Consider the following 22407-nt stretch of genomic DNA (forward strand, 5'->3'; position numbering starts at 1 on the left):
TAATATTATGGATCAATAGTGCAGAAACAAACAGCTATACGTGCTGATGGTGCTAAATCTTTACCTGAGCCTTGATTTCTCCTTCCCATAAGCAGAGTATTGTGAACAGATTCTATTTGACATTGTGGTGAGAAGTGATAATTGTTTAAGCTGAAGTCTCTAGAAAATAAATGAGAGAATGTCATTAGATGGTCAGGATCCATTGAAAGCAGTGTACAGGAATGGCCAAAAAGAGACCATTTGGACTCCTTTTGATGACTAGAAAACTGAATTCTGACCAACGGAACTTTTTCCCCAGAGGTGGTTGTGTGTTTTTCTCAATTAACAAAATACGAAAGAGGCATTTTAAAAACGTTTACGGATTCCAGAATCGGAATCTTTCTAACATTATTTGAAAGGAGCGGCATTAATAGAAGAAGAAGAAAAAAGAACATAACTATGTAACAAAATGACACTTACCTCTTTCAAAAAGCATACTGTTGGGTTTGGTGAGGTACAGCATGACCCTACCATGGAGAGAGAACTCTTAGTGTAACTGACTAATAGTGTCAAAGGAGCTTGTCCATAATTAATGGAATATTCATACATAAATCTGTGGGAGGAAAAATAGGATTGGTCAAAACATTTGTGGCAAACAATCTTTTTCAGAAGTATTTTGATGGAAAAAGGGTGCATGTTAGTTGATATTTATAATATCTAAAAAGCACTAGGGATTTAGAGAAAGGGTTATAATACTAATCACTTTTAATCAGTATCTTCATTTAAAAAATCTTTTTTAAATTTCCATGTAGATTACTTGGGAGGGGTCATTTGTCCCTTTATTCCTTTAGCGTCTGCCATATGCGTGGCCTATGGTAGCTGCTTATTAATGTTGGTGGAAAAAATTGAAATGAAGGTAATGGAATTATCTTTCATTATCTCTTTATTCTAGACAATTGTTGTGTATAGGCTTGTTTGTTGTTGAAATTATTTTAATTTTTGTGAGCATAAGCCACTAAGTGTCTAAAGAGACTGAGATCTTAGGCAAAATCCTCCCTGAATTTACAGGGATGGGCAAGCCAACCAACTTTTATGAAATCATGACCTTGATTTCATACTTCTAAAGCCAGTTTGAATGATGTTGCTTTTGAATTCTGTGTGTGTATATATATTTTTTCTATTATCATAATTTTTTTCCAACTTTATGATCTTCTGAGAGTAAAGAATCAATATATAATCGGCTCTTCATGAATGTTAAATAAGAAGGTAAAAGTAATATGTCCACTAATGTGGTACAACAAATGTCATGTTCACAAGTGTTTCTGGGAATGTACTGTAAGAATGAAAAAAAGCTGTTTATTTCTTATGCTCTACTGGAAATTAAATACTTGTGCACAGCAATAAAATTCTGTCAGATGGAGTATGCAAGGATCCCTAACATAAGAGGAATCACAATAGCTGCTGTCAAATATTTGAACGTGTCATGTAGACAGGGGATCCAAGTGAGTCTGCTTCAGATACTAGAACTAGGATGAGAGAGGGTAGGCGTTTGGGAAAGTTGACTTCATCTCCATCTGAGAAAGCTATTTGTAATAGGCACTGACAGAGATGGGATGTTGTGGGTGACAGTCAAGTTTGTTATTGGTAATTGTCCGGGTTGCGGTATAAGAGGTGTTTATATAGAAGGGGGGTTAGATTAGACATGTATGTTATTTTATGCCCTGAAGTTTTACATATGATGAAAGCAGCTTACTGATCAGCAAACCCCTTGGGATCTTTCCTGAATGCCTCACAGATCTCATCATTTGTTGGCTCTACATAGGTAGGAAATTCTTGTGGCTGGTGCTTCAGGGCAGCCATACAGAGTTTCTTTTCAAGGCCCTCTTTGGTGCAGCACTCGGGAGTTCCTGGGTGCACTGGGAATGGAGAGTCACTTTCGCAGGACTTAGCAGACAATGCTGAAGTCTAGAGTGAGAAAAGAAGAGTAAACTCACATATGTGCAAGTTTCCAGGCTTATAGTTCTCCATTTAGTATAACAACTTAGTCTTAAATTTTAAAATTCTCATTAGTAACAAACTGGCCATGACAAGCTGCATTATTCTAGTTATAGGCTAGTACAGGGTCTTATGTGAAGACTCAGAGTAGGACCAAAAGAGAACCTTCATTAACAAGTTAACTGTACGTGATTGCAGCTGTTAGAAGTTTGATCCTCTAGTTCAGTGTTTATCCACAGGGATATTAACATCTCTAAGGATGAGGGAGGTCATTTGAAAAAGCTACATTGATTCTGAAGTGATCTCCCATCTGTATTCTGTTCTAAATACTGCTAAGAATGGGGACCTCCCTCTTCCCTCCTCCCCTCCCTTTCTTAAATGAACAGGCTCTTAATCCTTGACTGCTTTCGTCTTCAACATTGATTTGCATTCCCCTATTCAGTGGTTCTTTAGCCTGCTTTTGCATCAGTGTATAAAACTAAAAAATGCCAAAAAAAAAAAAAAAGAAATGCCTGGGCTGCATAACACAGAAATTCTGATCAGTACATCAAAGATGAGGCCTGAGGGTCTGTTTTTTCCCCAAAGTCCCAAAGTTTATTCTCCTATGCATCATGGGTTGAAGCACTGGTACAACTTAATTTACTGCCTCAACAGTGGTACATAGATACGTGTGGGCAGACTAAGCCCATGGTAAGAGTACCACCAAAGCAGTTGTAGCAACAAGATGTTCTTTTTGGAAAGAATTTGATATATGGAATAAAAATGTGGAATAGAAATAGTCCCATGGAAATAGAAATAAGCCCATGGAAAAAATTGGAGATTTACATGGGAAAAAGATTTTGACATCTTTACAGTTATTTTATAAGATATCTTTTGAAGATAAAACTTCTAAAGATCTTTCCTATCGATGAAGGAAAGCAAAGCAACATGATAAATCATTTATGTAAACGAAAAGTAAACAGTGAATCTTTTCCCATTTCTTTCCCTGGCAAGTTTCCTGTTTTTCCTTTTTTATTACTCCTTTCAAATAAAAAAACAAAGTTTACAAAGAAAGTAACATATTTGTAGAAAAAATTGCTTTGTAAAGCAGGAAAAAGGTGTTATCCAAAAAATGTCAATGCTATCTCTGTTCTTATGATCTGTCTCTAACAATCTTGGATGGGTTATGACCAAACATTTCTGGTCAAGGGATGGGTTAACAAATATATAAAATAAAATGGAAATAAAAATGTGTACTTTTTTTAAAATTGTAGTTGGTAGTTTGCTTGTTTATTTTAAGATAGTGCAGAAGGTTGTGCTGAAATGACATATTATTTGTGGAGTTGTTGGTGGGAGAAAATGATAAAGTTCTTAGGATGTAGATAAGGGCCAGGTAAAGAAATTAATAGGTAAGAGTTATAGAATATATTCTAATCAGATCTTTGGAGCATTGTGTCTGTTGGCTAACTGCTGCAGTCTTGAGCAGGGAGACACTTGTCTGTAGAGGTCTTTATCAAGATGCAGCTAAATGTCATTTTTATTCATCCTGATGACAGTATCAGTAAATTGCTAGAAATACCTGTAGTTTCACATTTTTCAGCTGTTGTCTATACTTTGAAAACTGTCATTTCAGCATTTTTTATTTCTGCGTGTATACTCTAAGGTAGAAAACTCAGAACTGTGTGTGTATATACAGGGCAATTTTTGAACCCCCAAATAACTTGAAACCAACACTAAGTTTTTCCAGGGCAGCTGGTACCAGTCTTGACATGATACAGATATGGGTATTGGTAGGCTTCTAAGATACACAGACTATATTAGAATTATTTCGAGAGGTCCATGAATTAATAATACACACCCCAGTTTTCTCATTTGAATCTTGTAGGACTAATGGGCAGAATTGGTTTACTCTACCAGAATAAATTTGGGCTCTAGGATAATAGACTTTGTATCTCCCTCAAACTTGGAGTAGGTGGGTTGCTGTCTAAAATTTCCCCAAGATATGACATAAAGGCCTGTCTTGACCCCCTTCTATGGGCCAGCATAGACATGGCCAACCACACAATCCTACCCTGTTGTCATAACAGTCAGGGTTGGCCCCCTCAGCACAGCAGGCTTCTGTCAAGGAGACAACTTCATTCACAAGATGACTGATCTGTTCAAAGGTGCCACTGGGAAATTTTCTGCTGTATAGGACCATTGACCTGAGGAGAAATAGAAATCAATGTATGCAGAATTTTTTTAAATTTTCACATTTGCACATATTTTAATATGAAATCTATTCAAATTTTTAGTGGAATATTGCACACATGTTTTTGACTAATGAAAATATGACATTGGCTTTAAAAATAAGTTTATCTAGAACAAAAACGCATCTTGTAACAGTAGAACTTGGGTTTGAGAGTTCCATCAAACCAGCCTGATGTTCTTTCCTCTCTCAAGCCTCCCCAAATGAACCTGTCCTTTACCTTGCTGCCTTTGTTTGCCTGCGTCCTAGCATGTACTATTTGCCTTTTAATTCACCTTAGAAAACTATGCTTACTTGTTTTCTCAACTCATTAGTATACTTGTAACAAATTGTTAGACCATATTAACAATAGGTCAACTGGAATCTTTGGATGTCCTCCATTTACCTGACATCTCTGCCCACTTTGACCCTGGGGCTCTATCCTCTTAGTCTTAATGGAGATCAGTTCAGTCCCTGACGCAGAATTGAAGATACCTCACACTTAGCTTCATTCAAGGTCAGGTAACCAGGAGAGTGAGCGAGTACCTCATACTTACAAAGATGTGAAGTCATCTTTTCCCAGGCTGGTGAATTCCTTGCAGACTTTATCTTTCTCATAATCTCGACCTAGGAACCAGAAATACATATAAAAAAAGTATCTTTTTCCTTTTAAATGAATGTTGCATTAAATGTATATATACAAAGGGATCATCCACATGATTCATCAATGGTGAAAGTAGCATTTTTCTCAATACTTATATGCAGTTTCACTTTTTGGTTCCTTTCTGTTTTATCATAATGGATCAAACTTTGATGGCATGCTATAAACTTTAATGAAAATTAAAGAAATAAATTAAGAAAAAGAATGAACTATAGAGGGCAGACAACAGAAGCAAGAAGAACTACAGTTCTGCAGCCTGTGGAAGGAAAACCACATTCACAGAAAGATAGACAAAATGAAAAGGCAGAGGACTCTGTACCAGATGAAGGAACAAGATGAAACCCCAGAAAAGCAGCTAAATGAAGTGGAGATAGGCAACTTTCCAGAAAAAGAATTCAGAATAATGATAGTGAAGATGATCCAGGACCTCGGAAAAAGAATGGAGACAAAGATCGAGAAGATGAAAGAAATGTTTAACAAAGACCTAGAAGAATTAAAGAACAAACACCTAGAAGAATTAGAGAACAAACAGATGAACAATACAATAACTGAAATGAAAACTAGAAGGAATCAATAGCAGAATAACTGAGGGAGAAGAATGGATAAGTGACCTGAAAGATAAAATAGTGGAAATAACTACTACAGAGCAGAATAAAGAAAAGAGAATGAAAAGAATTGAGGACAGTCTCAGAGACCTCTGGGACAATATTAAATGCACCAACATTCACATTATAGGGGTCCCAGAAGGAGAAGAGAGAGAGAAAGGACCCAAGAAAATATTTGAAGAGATTATAGTTGAAAACTTCCCTAAAATTGGAAAGGAAATAGTCACCCACGTCCAGAAAGTGCAGAGAGTCCCAGGCAGGATAAACCCAAGGAGAAACATGCTGAGACACATAGTAATCAAATTAATAAAAATTATTGAAAGCAATAGGGAAAAATGACAACATACAAGGGAACTCCCCTAAGGTTAACAGCTGATTTCTCAGCAGAAAATCTACAAGCCAGAAGGGAGTGTCATGGTATGTTTAAAGTTATGACAAGGAAGAACCTACAACCAAGATTACCCTACCCAGCAAGGATCTCATTCAAATTCGACAGAGAAGTCAAAAGTTTTACGCACAAGCAAAAGTTAAGAGAAATCAACACCACCAAACAGCACTACAATGAATGCTAAAGGAACTTCTCTAAGTGGGAAACACAAGAGAAGAAAAGGACCTACAAAAACAAACCCATAACAATTAAGAAAAGGGCAATAGGAACATACATATTGATAATTACCATAAATGTGAATGGATTAGATGCTCCAACCAAAAGACACGGGCTTGCTGAATGGATACAAAAACAAGACCCATATATGTGCTGTCTACAAGAGACCCACTTCATACCTAGGGACACATACAGACTAAAAGTGAGGGGATAGAAAAAGATATTCCATGCAAATGGAAATGAAAAGAAAGCTGGAGTAGCAATACTCACATCAGATAAAATAGGCTTTAAAATAAAGACTATTACAAGAGAAAAGGGAAGGACACTACATAATGATCAAGGGATCAATCCAAGAAGAAGATATAAGAATTATAAATATATATGCACCCAACATAGGAGCACCTCAATACATAAGGCAACTGCTAACAGTTATAAAAGGAAATTGACAGTAACACAGTAATAGTGGGGGACTTTAACACCTCACTTACCCCAACGGACAGATCATCCAGACAGAAAATTAATAAGGAAACACAAGCTTTAAATGACACAATAGACTGGATAGAGTTAATTGATATTTATAGGACATTCCATCCAAAAACAGCAGATTACAGTTCACAAGTGCACATGGAACATTCTCCAGGATAGATCACATCTTGGGTCACAAATAAAGCCTTAGTAACTTTAAGAAAATTGATATCATATCAAGCATCTTTTCTGACCACAATGCTATGAGACTAGAAATCAACTACAGGGGAAAAAATGTGAAAAACACAAATACATTGAGGCTAAATAATACGTTACTAAATAACCAAGAGGTCCTGAAGAAATCAAAGAGGAAATCAAAAAATACCTAGAGACAAATTACAATGAAAACACAATGGTCCAAAACCCTTGGGATGCAGCAAAAGCAGTTCTAAGAGGGAAGTTTATAGCAATACAAGCCTACCTCAAGAAACAAGAAAAATTTCAAATAAACCATCTAACATTACACCTCAAGGAAATAGAGAAAGAAGAATAAACAAAACCCAAAATTAGCAGAAGGAAAGAAAGAAAAAATCAGAGCAGAAATAAATGAAATAGAAACAAAGAAAACAATAGCAAAGATCAATAAAACTAAAAGCTGATCCTTTGAATGTAAACAAAATTGATAAACCTTTAGCCAGACTCATCAAGGAAAAGAGGGAGAAGACTCAAATCAATAAAATTAGAAATGAAAAAGGAGAAGTTACAGTGGATACCACAGAAATACAAAGCATCCTAAGAGACTGCTAAATGCAACTCTATGCCAATAAAATGGACAACCTGGAAGAAATGGACAAGTTCTTAGAAAGGTATAACCTTCCAAGACGGAACCAGGAAGAAATAGAAAATATGAACAGCCCATGAAGATACATAAGGTAGAGTAGGAATTCTTTTTTTTTAAATTGGAGTATAGTTGATTTAAAATGTTGTGTTTCAGGTGTACAGCAAAGTGATTCTGTTATACATATATCCACTCTTTAAGATTCTTTTTTCATATAGGCCATTACAGAGTACTGAGTAGAGTTTCTTGTGCTATAGAGTAGGTCTTTATTAGTCGTCTATTTTATATCATATGATATTGCTTATATGTAGAAATTCTTGTTTTATGGTTTGGAGTGGAGGTGATAGTGGTTGGATACTGGCTGGGGAAGATGTTGTTGTTTTCTGTTTTGTTTTGTTTGTTGTTGTTTTTTTTTTGCGATACACGGGCCTCTCACTGTTGTGGCCTCTCCCGTTGCGGAGCACAGGCTCCGGACACACAGGCTCAGCGGCCATGGCTCACAGGCCCAGCCACTCCGCGGCATGTGGGATCTTCCCGGACCAGGGCACGAACCCGTGTCCCCTGCATCGGCAGGCGGACTCTCAACCACGGCGCCACCAGGGAACCCCTTTTTTTCCTTTTAAAAAGATTCTCGGGACTTCCCTAGTGGCACAGTGGTTAAGAATCCACCGCCAATGCAGGGGACATGGGTTCGATCCCTGGTCCGGGAAGATCCCACATGCCGTGGAGCAACAAAACCTGTGCGCCACAACTACTGAGCCTGTGCTCTAGAGTGCCTGTGAGCCACAACTACTGAAGCCCATGTGCCTAGAGCCCGTGCTCCGCAGCAAGAGTAGCCACCACAGTGAGAAACCCATACACCACAATGAAGTGTAGCCTCCTGCAACTAGAGAAAGTCTGCATGCAGCAAAGAAGACCCAACACAGCCCCCAAAAAATTAAAAATATAAAAAATAAAAAGATTCTCTTTGGGATTTGTTAGAATTAATGTTAAAAATGCCTGATTTCAGTGAAAATTGCCTGTAGAGGAAGCTGTTGTACCCTACGTCTTTCAGGTGGACTGTTCAATGCATATAACTAAGGTGAGAAGTCAGAATTGAGGAACAAAGGCCTTCTTAAGCGGCATTTTGTAATAAGGGACCAACTCAAATACTATCAAAATCACAAAAAAGGTGGATAAACCTGCATCATCAAATCTCACATTATCTTGTAAACTAGACAAGACAGTAGGATTGATAGTGGCTTTTTATACTCTATTGACTGAGAACCTTCATATCTAGTACATTTTCTGTAATTTATTGACTTGTTTACAAGGTTGGATATTGTCACAGTTTCAGAAGGTCAAAATAAGGCAGAAATTTTCTGTTAATCATTAATGGTATTCAGTGGGACTGAAGATTAGGGCCCAGATGGAAAAAATTTAGGGTAGAGCTGTCTTCCTATAAGTGAGAAGATGTAGTAGTAGGATGTCAGTGGAGTTTTTGTTGCTCCTGGGTAGAACTGGGGAAAATGGCTGGCAGTGGATTTTAGTTCAGAGTGAGAGAACTTTATAGCTGTGGCTAATTAATAGCTGAAATGATGAACAGCTTTTTTTTTTTTTTTTTTTTTTTTGCGGTACGCCGGCCTCTCACTGTTGTGGCCTCTCCCGTTGCGGAGCACAGGCTCTGTACATGCAGGCTCAGCGGCCATGGCTCACTGGCCCAGCCGCTCCGCGGCATGTGGGATCTTTCCGGACCGGGGCACGAACCCGTGTCCCCTGCATCGGCAGGCGGACTCTCAACCACTGCGCCACCAGGGAAGCCCAAACAGCTTTTTGAAGTGAGTTTGTTTTGTCCTTAAAATATTCAAATGGAGTTTAAATAACGGTATGTATTAGATTCCTGAATTTAGTACACAATCGTATCCTCATGATCTTTGAGATCACTTCTAAAAGCTTACAAAATCACCCCCTTTAGAAACAGTAAGAAATTATATAGAATGTTTTTTCTCCCAAAGCTTATGGTTTCAAGCCACAAAAAATACTCAAATAACTCCTTTGTTCTTAATGCAAAGGAAATAGCTTTGCTTAATAAACTCTCCCTATAAAACTGCAGAGGTCACTTCTGTTTTATTGTGACCATGCAAAATGAGACCCTGCATTCAATGGGGGCACCTCTGAACATTTAAAAAACTATTTTGTTCTAACTTTCCAGATTTCTCACTTCATTAAGAAAGTAGAGTTTCATTCAGTGTGTTGAGAACGTGAGTGCATGTGAATATGGTATAAGTGGAGACTACAGTTTATCTCCTGATTTAGTTAAAGCTAGTTAAACAACTGAGATTGCACAGAAACACATTGGAATCCATGGGTGTTAGGTGCTGCTTTAGTTAGAATGCAATGACAGAAAACTGGGAAACTAGATCAACTACACAAGACTTTAAATGGTTTTGGAACCATTTTTGCTGGAATATTCAGTCTTGGGCAAAACAGAAGCAAGGGAAAAAGCGCAAATAGGCATTGAAGAAATTCAGAATTAAAATATGAGGGTAAAACTGCTCTTACAAAAGTAACCTGTAGAGGAAGCCGTTGCACCATGTATTTTTCAGGTAGATTACCTGAAATATTTCTGATTAAAAAAAATTCATCTAGGGCTTCCCTGGTGGCGCACTGGTTGAGAGTCCGCCTACCGATGCAGGGGACACGGGTTCGTGCCCCGGTCCGGGAAGATCCCACATGCTGCAGAGCGGCTGGGCCTGTGAGCCATGGCCACTGGGCCTGCACGTCCGGAGCCCATGCTCCGCAACGGGAGAGGCCACAACAGTGAGAGGCCCGTGTACCGCAAAAAAGAAAAAAAATAATAAAATTCATCTATTCATTTATTCAAAGAGAAGACCTGGAGCTGAACTGGTTAAGCGAGTATGTTAACCACTTTCTCATCTTTCAAACGTAACAAATACTGAACTTAATTTGCCATGAGATTGTTCTAAATCAATTCCCTATTCCATGGAGTACTGCTTAATGTTTTCACACCAGTTGAACTCACTTTCATTTATATAATTAAATCCTATATCAAATGAATTGTAAATGACATACTCTGTTCTTTAATGTGCCATGTGGTTATGAAGAGGGCAGTCTGGACTTTGATACGGCGCTAGTAAATATTGGCATAATCTTAGTGACACTGGCGAAATCATTTTCACATTGTGACCCCTAAACACTCAATGTTTACAAATGTCGTTAACAGAATTGTTGCTTTTTGCAACAGCATGTCCCTTTTCTGTCTGTATTGTGAAACATTCTGGTCAGTTGTGCCTAATTCTGGACTTTTGAAAACATTTGGTTTACTTTGGGGAAATCTTTACTGCTTCATGCATCTCTCCTCTCCTAACACAGCTGACAATACTCATTCATACATGCAACAGGCATGTCTTGAAGACTTACTCTATGCCAGGCATTGGGTTCAGTATTGAATATACAATAAAGAGCAAAATAGACACATCCTTGCCCTTATGGAACTTTTAATCTAGTGGGGATAGACAATAGGATACTCATTGTTATGGTACAGACTTTACTAAAAAGGGTATTTTGAATGCTTTAACTATTGTTATAATTATTCTCTAAAACCAGTTTGGTCCTCTAGAAAAGCTGTTTGTATACCGGGAGCAATGGTTGGACCCTATATATGTTGAGTTGAATAAAAATGCTTATACAGGATACTAGGAACTGTCTTACGTTGTTATTTTCCTATTCTGGAGAATCATGGGCTTTCAGAACTGTTGGGCATTTATATTTTTGAAATTTTATTTCTTTGACATTTTATTTCCATTCTGCACTGACAGACTCATCTATGTCAGAAAAGGTCAGTGTATTAGTGCGTTTTTTTTTTAACTTAAAGAATATGGTTTGTAGTATTTGTTCAAACTAGGTGGGCTAGATATTCAGAGCAGTGGTTTTAGTTGAGAAGTTAAATATTGTTGGGCTGGTTTAGGAAGTTGCCTTGATTATTGGAACTAAAGAAAACTGCTGATATGTCATTAAAAACATTGTCAATGAAGAAGTGGTATTCAAATTAGTACTTTTATTTCACTTTTCAGGCTTTTTGTGTCTCATTTCCATTGACATTTTAAATCACTATTATATAAAGCATTGATCTGGTTTCATATTGATGTTTGCAAGCAGGGGTGCAATTTTGAGCTTACGTCAATGGAAAGTAAACCTAGAGTTCTGCATGACATCTATAGATTAACTATCTAGAGGAAATAAACTGTACTTCTTAGGACGCCATCAGTGGAATATTTCAGATGTTGAAAATTCAAAGCCAGTAGAAGATATAGGGGCAATGGGTCAGTTGCCCTGATACTAAAATTGCCATAGAGGATGGCCTCATAGACTCACTCAAATTTGATGCCTTTGGTTTCAACACGGGTGGTAGCCCATATAGATGCTACACTCACCAAAGTCCCAGAGGAGGCATTCTTCCTCCACACATCTCATTCCACCTTGCTTTTCCTTCACAAGTTGAGTACCTTGTCATCAACAAATGCTTTTGCAGAGGTGAAAATAAGGGAGCAAGTTTCCCTCTCCCACCTTTGGCATGAGTGAGGGTGGTGTCTTTGGTATCCTGAATTGGAAACTTAGAATGCATTACAGGGCTTAGTTTTTAAAACAATATAAGAATAAATAACATGATAAAGCACATACAAGAAACTTGAAAGCCACCAATATTTAAGGAACTGAGGTCTGATAGTAGAGATAAGAATAAGAATACAACACCAATAGCAGCAGTAGTGATCATTGCCATGGAAGAGATTGAAACAAAGCATATGAACCCATGGAATGGAAGAGAGCTTTTAGAAAACCTCATGAAAGGAACTATTACTTGAAGTGGACCACGAATGATGGGCAGGATTTTAACAGGGATAAGTGAATTGGGAGAGGAATTTTAAGTGGAGAGAACATGAAGAAATATCTGAAGTTAGAAAATCACCAGTCATATCTGGAGAATGAGTAAAACAATAAAACTGAAGCAGTGGAATTAAATACTAGAAAACTTGATCACCAAAGTTTTACTTATTTTTTAAGGTAATGGGGTATCTATTGAAATACATTCATGGAGAGGAATGACCAACTCAGAGCTGTACTCAAGGAAAAGTAATCTTGGGATCTAAGTGAAATAGTACCTTGTTATTAAGGCTGTTCTGTGAAATATGTTAGTCTATGTAAAAATACCTAGCACATCTCCTGCCTAACATGGTAAAAACATAATGAATGTTAGCAACTCTTCTAATAGTACAATCCAGTGATGATACCTATATGCCCTTGTGATAAGGATCCCATATGACTTGCTCCAGTCCTTCTCTCAGACGGTAGGCTAAATTACTTTCTGGTCAGAAGGAAATGGAAGAGAAGATAAAAATAGAAAACTCCCAGGAAGCATGGAAATGAGTTAACATGTACCCCAGTTATCTCCTGGCCGATTCTCCCTGGATCTGACCAATGAGATCATAGTCTATCAACAGTGAGATGCTTTCACTCAATGATCCTTTCCTTGGGGAAGTCCCAGCCTGTCACAGAACCCAGAAACCTACAGTATTAGGTTTCTATTGCTACTGTAATTCAGTAATTCAAATTCAGTGGCTTAAACTTACTGCTTTACATTTCTACTGGGTAGACTGACACAGGTCTCTCTGGGCTAAAATCAAGGTGTCAGCAGGATTGTGTTCTTTCTGGATGCTCTAAGGGAGAATCCATTTCCTTGCCTACTCCAACTTCTAGAGGTGGCCTAGGATTCTAGGCTCAAGGCCTCCTTCCTCCATCTTCAAAGCTGGCAACTTCGTGTCTCTTTGTGCCTTTTCTCTTTAGCGACATCATCCTCTGACTGATTCTGTTTTGCTCCCTTTTTGTGATTACATTGGTCTCACTCATATAATCCAGCATTGTTTTTCTACTTTAAGGTCTGCTGACTAACAACCTTTATTCTGTCTGAAACCTTAATTCCCCTTTGTGATGTGAGCTAACCTCTTAGCAGGTTCCAGGCATTAGGATGTCAACATTTTTGGTTGTACCCACCATCACATGACTCCAAACAGAGACCAGAATTGGGGTGGGTTTGTATCAGACAGTCTGACAGCTAGAATCGCACCAGTCAGCTATACATGTTCACCCCTAGTATTTCATTTACCTCCCAAAAGTGATCCTAATTTTTATGTATTTCATTTTTGGACTCCACTTACCACGTTATGTCAAGTTTTGCATTGTATTTTACTATGAGTTGATTGGGGAAGGGATGGGAGGTAGAGATTTGGCTAGGGAAGCCATTACGATAGCTGGGTAAACGTTAATAAGGGCCTGCACAAGGACAGTATAAGAAGGTGGAGGGCTTCCCTGGTGGCGCAGTGGTTCAGCGTCCGCCTGCCGATGCAGGGGACACGGGTTCGTGCCCCGGCCCGGGAAGATCCCACATGCCGCGGAGCCTGCGCATCCGGAGCCTGTGCTCCGCAACGGGAGAGGCCACAGCAGTGAGAAACCCGCGTACCGCAAAAAAAAAAAGAAAAAAAAAGAAAAAGAAAGTGGAAATGTAGTAGACAAAAGAGCCAGTGTTCCCAGGCTTTGAGAACTAGATCTATGCAGGGGGTAAAGGAGACAGACAAAAGGGAACACTGAGGAGGTTCGGTACAAGGCTGACATATTTTAGGGCTGAAATTTATAGAATATAGAAATGATTGGATACTGATAACAAAAATGAATAAAATAAAATCCAACAGTGCTCTACAGGATTGAACATAAATGATTTAGAGGTGATAGTGCCAGGAAAACAGGAAGTTAGAAGACAGAGCTGGTTTCATGGAATAGGGATGAACTGGGATTTGGATCAGTTATGGATGACCGTGGTGGACAGAATGAATTTCACTTACTTCCCCCTAAATTGGTGTCAATGATTGGTTCTCTCTTACACTTATACTAAGATTAGTGAAAGTATTTCAGGTATGTGTCTCATGAGAGGCAGCAAAGCAGTGATTTTGAGTGACTGTCTTTGTAAACCCAGTGAATTGATGTAAAATTCTGATCCTGACACTTACTAGCTCAGTTACTTTGGATAAGTTACTTAACCCCTCTTTTCCTCAGTTTTCCCCATTTATAAAATGGGGATAATAGTACTGAGCTCATCACGGTGTTGAAAGGATGAAATAAATCTATCTGAAAGATTTTGAACATGTTAACATATTGTAAATAAACTATTAGCTATTTTATTCAGTGGATAAAATCTAGTGCCAATGCTTCACAGTGGATACTATATATAAAACTTATAATGAAAATAACAAAAGACTTAAAGTTTACTCCTTCCAGGATATATATTATGTGTCCTAGTTGATATTTAATTTTCCTTAAATACTCAAAACTACCTTATGAGGTAGGTACTCTAATAACCTTGGTTTTGTGATTTTACACACAAAAAACTACTACACATAATATATGGCAAGTAGTGTTCTAAAACTGAGAATTCCAGCAAGGAACAAAAAGTCCTTCAATTCATGGAGCTTACATTCTACATCTTACTTTCATTACAATAAACAAATGAACAGCTGGTAATAAGGTGATGAGTGCTAAAAATAAAAGCAAAATAAAACAAAACAAAAACGGTAAGGGAATAGAGAAAAATGGAGTAGTAGGTGCTATTTGAGGTAGATTGGTCAGGGAAGTCTTCTCTGTATGTGAACTTGGAGCAGACAGAGGGGATCCATGTTCTAAGATGAGTGAGGAGCTAATGCAGATCCCTGGGGTGCAGAATACAGACAGTGGGAGCTAGTGTGGAGGCCAGTGTGGCTGAAACAGAGTGAACTGGGGGGAAAATAGAGAGGAGGGTAGAGTGGGCAGAATAAAGAAGTTAAGTGACCATAGATACTAGGGGGAAGGTAATCAGTTCCTTTTAAGGATTTCTTCATCTTCTTTCATCATCTTCAAACTTGTGGCCTTTTAAAGTATACCTACTCATCCCCATACCCCATATGTGATGGTGAATTCATACTGGCATTGCACCTCATAACAATGAAGCATAATTTTGCTATTAGGTTAACATTACTTTTTTTTTTTTTTTTTTTTTCTGTACGCGGGCCTCTCACTGTTGTGGCCTCTCCCGTTGTGGAGCACAGGCTCCAGACACGCAGGCTCAGCGGCCATGGCTCACGGGCCCAGCCGCTCTGCGGCATGTGGGATCTTCCCGGACCGGGGCACGAACCCATGTCCCGTGCACCGTCAGGGAGACTCTCAACCACTGCGCTACCAGGGAAGCCCTAACATTGCTTTTGATGATGAAGTTAGCTACCTCTTTGACTTCAGCTCTTCCTCCTTTCCTCCTTTCCCTTCTCAGCTAAGCCTCTTTAATGCTTTTACTCTGGGTGCTTTGTGAACTTGGATCAGGCCATATTTGTTCCTAGCTCAGGACATTTGCACCTGAGTTCCTCAGCTTGAAACATACTTCTAGATATTTGCATGGCTGTCTTCTTTTCATCATGTAGATCTCAAATCCTGTTGCCTCCTCAGTCACCTGAGGAAGTGACTAAGCACCAAAATAAGCATAAAATTATGCTTATTTTGCAGAGAGCATATACAGACATATCCGGGAAAGTATCAATAGAATATCTTCTTATTCTAAATTACTTCTCTTTAGCATTCTGTACAGCTATGTTCCTGAATCAAACTGAGGACAATTTTGTTTTTCACATGGCTCCTGATGAAGGGGTGGCAACTTGTAGAAAAGAGAAACAGTGAGTCAGTGGTGGTTTGGAAGATTGGGATGAACCACATTGTTTTAGGGCTGTTTCGACAGGTAAGTGGGAAAAGGAGAAATACAGCTTCCTCCCCACCTCAAGGGGAATTGACTTTCTTCTTGCTATTTGATACCATGTTTAATAAAATTATGCCGAGAATGAAATGCTTAAAGCAAAAGGAAAATGTTCTTGCCAGTAGCTCTTATAAACAGCAGTGCTTTGCTTCCTGTAGCATTATTTCTTTGGTAATTGTGTAGCAGTATCAGTAGCCTTCTTGTTTCTTGGGAAGAGGGAAAGATATGATTTAGATTAGTGCTTTATCCATTTCAGTTTTGAGTAAAGAAGCCAAGTGGAGGCAATTGGAAACATAACTTTCTTGCCTCTCACAGGGTAGCTAAAGTGGATATTATAATATCATTTAGATTTGGCATATTTGGTAAGCCCTTCTCTCTCAAGATGTACCCAAGGGCTTGTGAACTGAATCCCCAATGCCATTTGATAGAAGAGGATGAGCCTGACTGGAGCTAACGTTCATATTGTATCCACTTTAGAACTGAGGTTTTCCAAAGACTGCTTCCGTGGGATATAGGCATTTTAGGAAAGAGCCCATGTGTTTGGGAAACTTTATTGTATTGAATAAAGTTAAATTATCTTGTTTTGATTTCTCAGAACTCTTAGAACAACAAAAACATTGATTATGAACCAACCAAGAAAGACTAATGTCTGGCTTATTTCTTAAATATGTTTGGCCCTAGAAACATCTTTCCAAAATGAGTCTTGAAGGAAATACACCTTGGAAAAGAGTCTCTAGACAAATGCTGTGGGTGGTTGGTCAGCTCTGTAGAACTAGGCAGAGAACTGCAACCCAAACCAATCCTCCAGCATCCAAAGTTCCTCTCAACTCTTTCAATCTGTACACTTCCTGCCAGGAGTGAGCACACCTAGCTTCCAGGTAAAACACTGACTTGGTATTTGGGTTATGCTCAGGTATTACAGAACAGAGGACTGATGGGTCAGGACTACTGTCCCCAAGTATTGGACATTTATTATGTAGGTAATTGTACTTTATGTCTCAGGAGTCATGATCTGACCTATGGCACATAGGTAATCTAGTTCATTGTGAAGTTCAGACCTTCAAGGGAGCTTACTTGAAGTTTTTAGCATCTGTTTCATCAGAGGCTGAGAGAATGCTAAAGGATGTTGAAATAGAGGTTGCAGAATACTGTTATTCTCCAAAGCACTGTAATTCTTTGAAGTGAAGCCAGTGTACATTTACTGAGTCAGTAGTTCAAAATGGCACATTATGGCATCCACATATAATCCCAGGACATAACCATTACTGGACTTTCTGTGTTTTGAAAATCCAGATCTGAACCTACTTCAGGAAGACTTTTCAGGTTCAGATCTGCCACAGGGAAACCATGGGTGAAGGAGTAAGCTTTCAGGGTTCCTTGGGACCTGGGCTATTCAGACGTCTTGTAAGGGACATGAATAAGACAAAATTTAAAATAATTTGAATGACATAAATGAGGTATTTAAAAAAAATGAATGTAAAAAAAATAAGGTCAGGAGTAAGGTTATTCTTGTCATCGTTAATAACTGTTGATTCCTGGGATACACGCATTTTATTCTACTGGTTAAATATTATTAATATGAGTATTAATGTATGACTTGGGTAAAGCAGTTAACTGGCAGCACTACATGAAAATTTTAATTTTTGAAGCCGGATGAATGCAGATTCCTTTTATAAGCATTAAAGAATCAGCCAGAAAGTAAATTGGAACTGATTATGAATTTCGCAGCTTGGGAACTTATAAAGTTGTATACTGCTCAAAGACGAAGACACCATTTGATGAATGAACTTAATGAAAAATATAGCTCAGAGACCTTGATAGTCATATTTCTTAGCTAATGAATTCTTTTATGTGAGATATTTTAGAAACTATAATGCATTTTCAAATATTACATATAGAGGATTCCTTGAAGAAGATCAAAGAAATCTGTTGACTTCATCATTGATATGGTATATTGTACTCTCAATGGCAATGAATATTTGAAGTCTGAAAAACAAAGCTCAGTGATGGATCACAGCCTCCATTTGCGTTCTCCTTTAACAAATAAAAATATTCTAATTTTGAACCATTTTTTAAGATCTTGGTTATCAAGAAAACAGGGAAAGATAAGTGACAAATTATATTGTTTTTCTTTCTTTCATGAGATTCTTATCGTGACTTCTTCGCTATTCTAATTGAACACTCTATGTGGCATTTGAGCTCAGATTAACCCCCCTTTGATTCCTTACCTCTCTCTAGAGCATGCACAAATGCTACAGCAAGCAGGAAAACCAGGATCCTCTTCATTTTTCTGCCAGCAAGTCCTGTAGCACCCCGTCTCCTGTATGTTACCCAGTTAAAAAAAATAGCATCCAAAAGTAACCAATTCCCTTTTACTAATAAGATTCCTGACTGTGAGCTAATCAATTATTAATCTCTACATGGAAGGAAGGGCAGTCATCCTTGGGCCACAAGAGATAAAATATCATCAATCAAGGCAAATAGACAACCTGGGGAAAAAGTAGTGGAAAATCTAGGAGATTTTAATCATTAACTTTGTCAAACTGCAAAAGAGTCAGGGTATATATAGATTCCCCCCCCCACTTCTGCTTTTTGCTAAAGCTTATCTAACATATTTATGGGCACATTTTCCCTCCCTCTTTCTGTGTTGTCTTTGGACATTCCCTACCCTTCTCATGTGTATAAATGGAAACTTGGAGGTGTCTCTTTGTTTAAACCTACTACAAATAAAGATTATCTTAAAATATCACAGACTAGATGTTTAATAAGGGCAAAAAAAGTGAGAACCCAATTTATCCCAATTGCTCAAATCCATAATTTTAATGCTATATATTTTATTGAAGATGATTGGGATAGTACTTTATATTTATGTGCTATATTGCACATATATATTTCTAAAGCACTGACATACATATTAAAAATAACCCTTGAAATCACAAAAGTTAGTGGCAAATCTTGGACTCCCCATAGCTAATTTAAAGTTCTTTTTACTAGTACTATACAACTAGTATATTTTAGGATAATATAACTTGAGAGTACACAGTTGGCCTTGTAGAATGCAGAATCCACCATCTTCATTTTACAGAAGAAGGAACTAAACCCCAGAGATTCTATGGCTTGCCCAGAAAGGCACAGGTAGTTGTCATTCATTCCATCATTGGAAACAGGTCAGCATCTCGTTCTTGCAGTAGTCATCTTTTCAGGAAACAGGGTCAGATAAGGGTTGGGTACACCAGCTCTGGAATCAAATCCCTACTCAGCTCTTATCGGCTATATAACCTTGGAAAATCATCTCTCTAAGCCTCATCTCTCTCCTATGCAAAATGATGATAACTTCTAATACTTTTGTTACAAGAGTGTTGTGAACTTAAGATACTGTGCAAGGTTTACCATAATAACAAACACATGGTAGCATGCATTAATGTTAACTATTGCTCTTATTCTAGTTATTGCCCCCACTTTTCACTGGCTCTCCAAATTTATAATATCTGAGAAGGTTATTGAAACTAATGAGGCCTAGAACTCAGTGGAAAATCTTGAAGCCAGCTTGTATTATGAGTTTAGGACCATCACAGATAAGTGGTAAAGAATTCTGATATCAATTTAGTAGCTAAGGATTAACTGCATAGTCAGATTCCATCAAAATCTCAAATTGCATAAGCAGTTACATTTTTAGTAAGATTCTCCACCTATATTGAAAATTGTTGAGTGTTAAGTTCAGAAAATACAGTCCAGGTAGTTGGAAAAGGATAACTAAGCAAGATTAAAGCAGATATCTCTATAAAGCCAATGGAAATTCACATGCTAGAGGAGACTAAAATATACTCTAAATATTGCTAGGGGTAATATGGGAAGATAGCCTTACTGTTCAAGGACCAACTATATGCTGTTCAAAGATGAACTTTTGGGCCTCCCTTGTGGCGCAGTGGTTGAGAGTCTGCCTGCCGATGCAGGGGATACGGGTTCGTGCCCCAGTCCGGGAAGATCCCACATGCCGCAAAGCCATGGCCGCTGAGCCTGCACGTCCAGAGCCTGTACTCCGCAACAGGAGAGGCCAAAACAGTGAGAGGCCCCCATACCAGAAAAAAAAAAAAAAAAAAAAAAGATGAACTTCCTTCCTACTACAAGTCTTCTAAACTTTTCCTTTGGCTAAACTCTTAGTTTACTTTACAAGTTAATTTAAAAGTGTGTTTTCATCTTAGTATAGATTATTTGGAAGTGTCAAATAATCAAGTGGAACTAATAATCAAGTGTTATCTTAAGTGCCAAAACACTTAAAAATAACTAAGAAGCCCAGAACTCAGAAACATTATTAACACATTATAGTTTCCATTTTAAAGATAATACACATATCCATTTTTATAGAGTTTTGTATTTAACAGTATTTCATCTTCTGATGATTAGTTCATTCAAAGATATACTGGATTGTTTCCCATTAATTTTGTTACAGTTTAAGATGAGCCTGTTCTTTCATTTAAAAAACAATTATAACTTTATCTCTGATTTTGCAATAACATCTACCACTTTTGTTTAATGATAAACTACATGTAGCAAGAGTTGCAACATCTCATTTAGGTCCTCCTGAGAAATCTCTACACAAGCTGCCAAATGCATTCTCTTGGCTGAGTTTACCTTTTTCCAACTGAAAATCAGCACTCATGTGCTAATAGCTAAATACATGAACCTTCTCTCAGTCTTATTTATATAACTCTCCTTTAATTCTTTTACAAGTTGATAGCTCACCGTCATTATGTTGGAAAGAAATAATTGGCTTAATTGAGACATCTCATCTTGCCATGACTACTCTAGTAAGTCCAATGGGGGGGGAAAGATATAAAAGACCAAGTGAAATCTTCTGCCACAGTTACAGCAGTCGTGACAGCAACTCAGAAATTTATAATGGAAATAGTTATTTTAGAAGAATTATTTATTAAATAAGCAGTAGAATTTCACAGGAATTTTTTGCCCATAAAGAATTAAATAGCATATACAGAAGTTGAAATAAGTTGTTGTACACATGAAATTGATATAATATTGTAAATCAGTTAAAAAGCTGATTAGAAGTAATCTCCTACCTCTTTATCTTGCCATTGGCTTCAGAAGAAATGTAAGTTTTTCCCTAAACAGGGCTAGTTCTAGGCAAAATTGTGAGATAAAGCCCATCTTTAGTTCTTTCGCTATCACATTCTCTTCTTGTAGTAACTCTTAGATCTTACACCCGTTACTAAAGGAGTATCTTTAACATTTTTATGCTGCAACGGGCTGCTTAAAACTCTCCTATTATAGTAGTCCAGTAGAAATGACCTTCAAATCGATTTCATTTGCCAGAGTGTTTTCATTCAGATTCTCTTTATGTTGTTAAAATGCATTATCAGCATCTTCCCCTGATAAATGACCTGGTGAAATGGATATTAGTAGCATAAAGTGATAACCTTAAAGTTGATGTGCAGAGCAGGAATGGAGGACAGTCTAGATTGCAGGGTACTCTCATAACCCAATCACTTTGCTTTTCTTGACTCCCATGAGAAATTCCAATATCCTAATAAGTCTCCCTTTTTACTTAAGCCTATTCAAGCTGCATTTATTTGCAATTAAAAGCATCCTAACTAATGTATTTTAGACCAGTCTTCTCTCTGTTGCTGTCACTATTTTTCTGAAATGTGAACAGGACCATGTTATTGCTTCCCTACTTATAACCCTTCAGTTAAATGCCTGTGCTTAAAGTTTGTGACTTCATGCTACCTACCTCTGTAGGGTACTCTTGGCATATTAAAATTTAGTACAGCTGAACTGCTTGTGGTTCACTGAGCACATTGTGCTGCTGGGCCTCCAAAGGTCTTTGTTCACACTCTTTTCTTTGAAAGAGACCCCCTTTGGTATTTTGTGTGATTGCTTTTATCTTTTACTAGAAGAAGGCTTTCACTTATTCATTTAACATATATTTAATTGACACCACTTTACACCAGCTGTCATACAAATAGTTGGTATTATAACGGTGTACATAACTACCTCATGGATCTTCTAATCCAGCTAGGAAAGCAGATAATGAAAACAACAAATGTGTTGAGTGGTGAGTGTGTGGAGGACGGAAGCAGAAGTGGAGGCGGTAAAAGTAGATGCAGAGAGACCAGTCTGAAGGCTGCTTTGAAGTCCAAGCAAGGGATGACAGTGGCTCAGCCTGCGGTACTGGCAATGGGATGAAGAGACTCTACCTAGAAGACAGAATTATGGGG

General features: G+C 37.9%; 1 protein-coding gene across 1 annotated transcript in view; it reads right to left on the minus strand.

The window, feature by feature from the left end:
• Nucleotides 1-18469, minus strand: part of GC (GC vitamin D binding protein) — a 31876-nt gene extending 13407 nt beyond the window's left edge. The window contains exons 1-6 of the mRNA XM_060092538.1: nt 18403-18469; nt 4738-4807; nt 4025-4157; nt 1733-1944; nt 460-592; nt 65-159 (exon numbers count right to left, since the gene is read on the minus strand). Coding sequence (XP_059948521.1) covers nt 65-159; nt 460-592; nt 1733-1944; nt 4025-4157; nt 4738-4807; nt 18403-18460 — 701 coding nt within the window. The 5' untranslated portion in view covers nt 18461-18469. The remainder of the gene's footprint in view (nt 1-64; nt 160-459; nt 593-1732; nt 1945-4024; nt 4158-4737; nt 4808-18402) is intronic.
• Nucleotides 18470-22407: the final 3938 nt, after the last annotated feature.

This window comes from Mesoplodon densirostris, chromosome 1 (genome assembly GCF_025265405.1).
Source record: "Mesoplodon densirostris isolate mMesDen1 chromosome 1, mMesDen1 primary haplotype, whole genome shotgun sequence".
NCBI classification, from domain to species: Eukaryota; Metazoa; Chordata; class Mammalia; order Artiodactyla; family Ziphiidae; genus Mesoplodon; species Mesoplodon densirostris.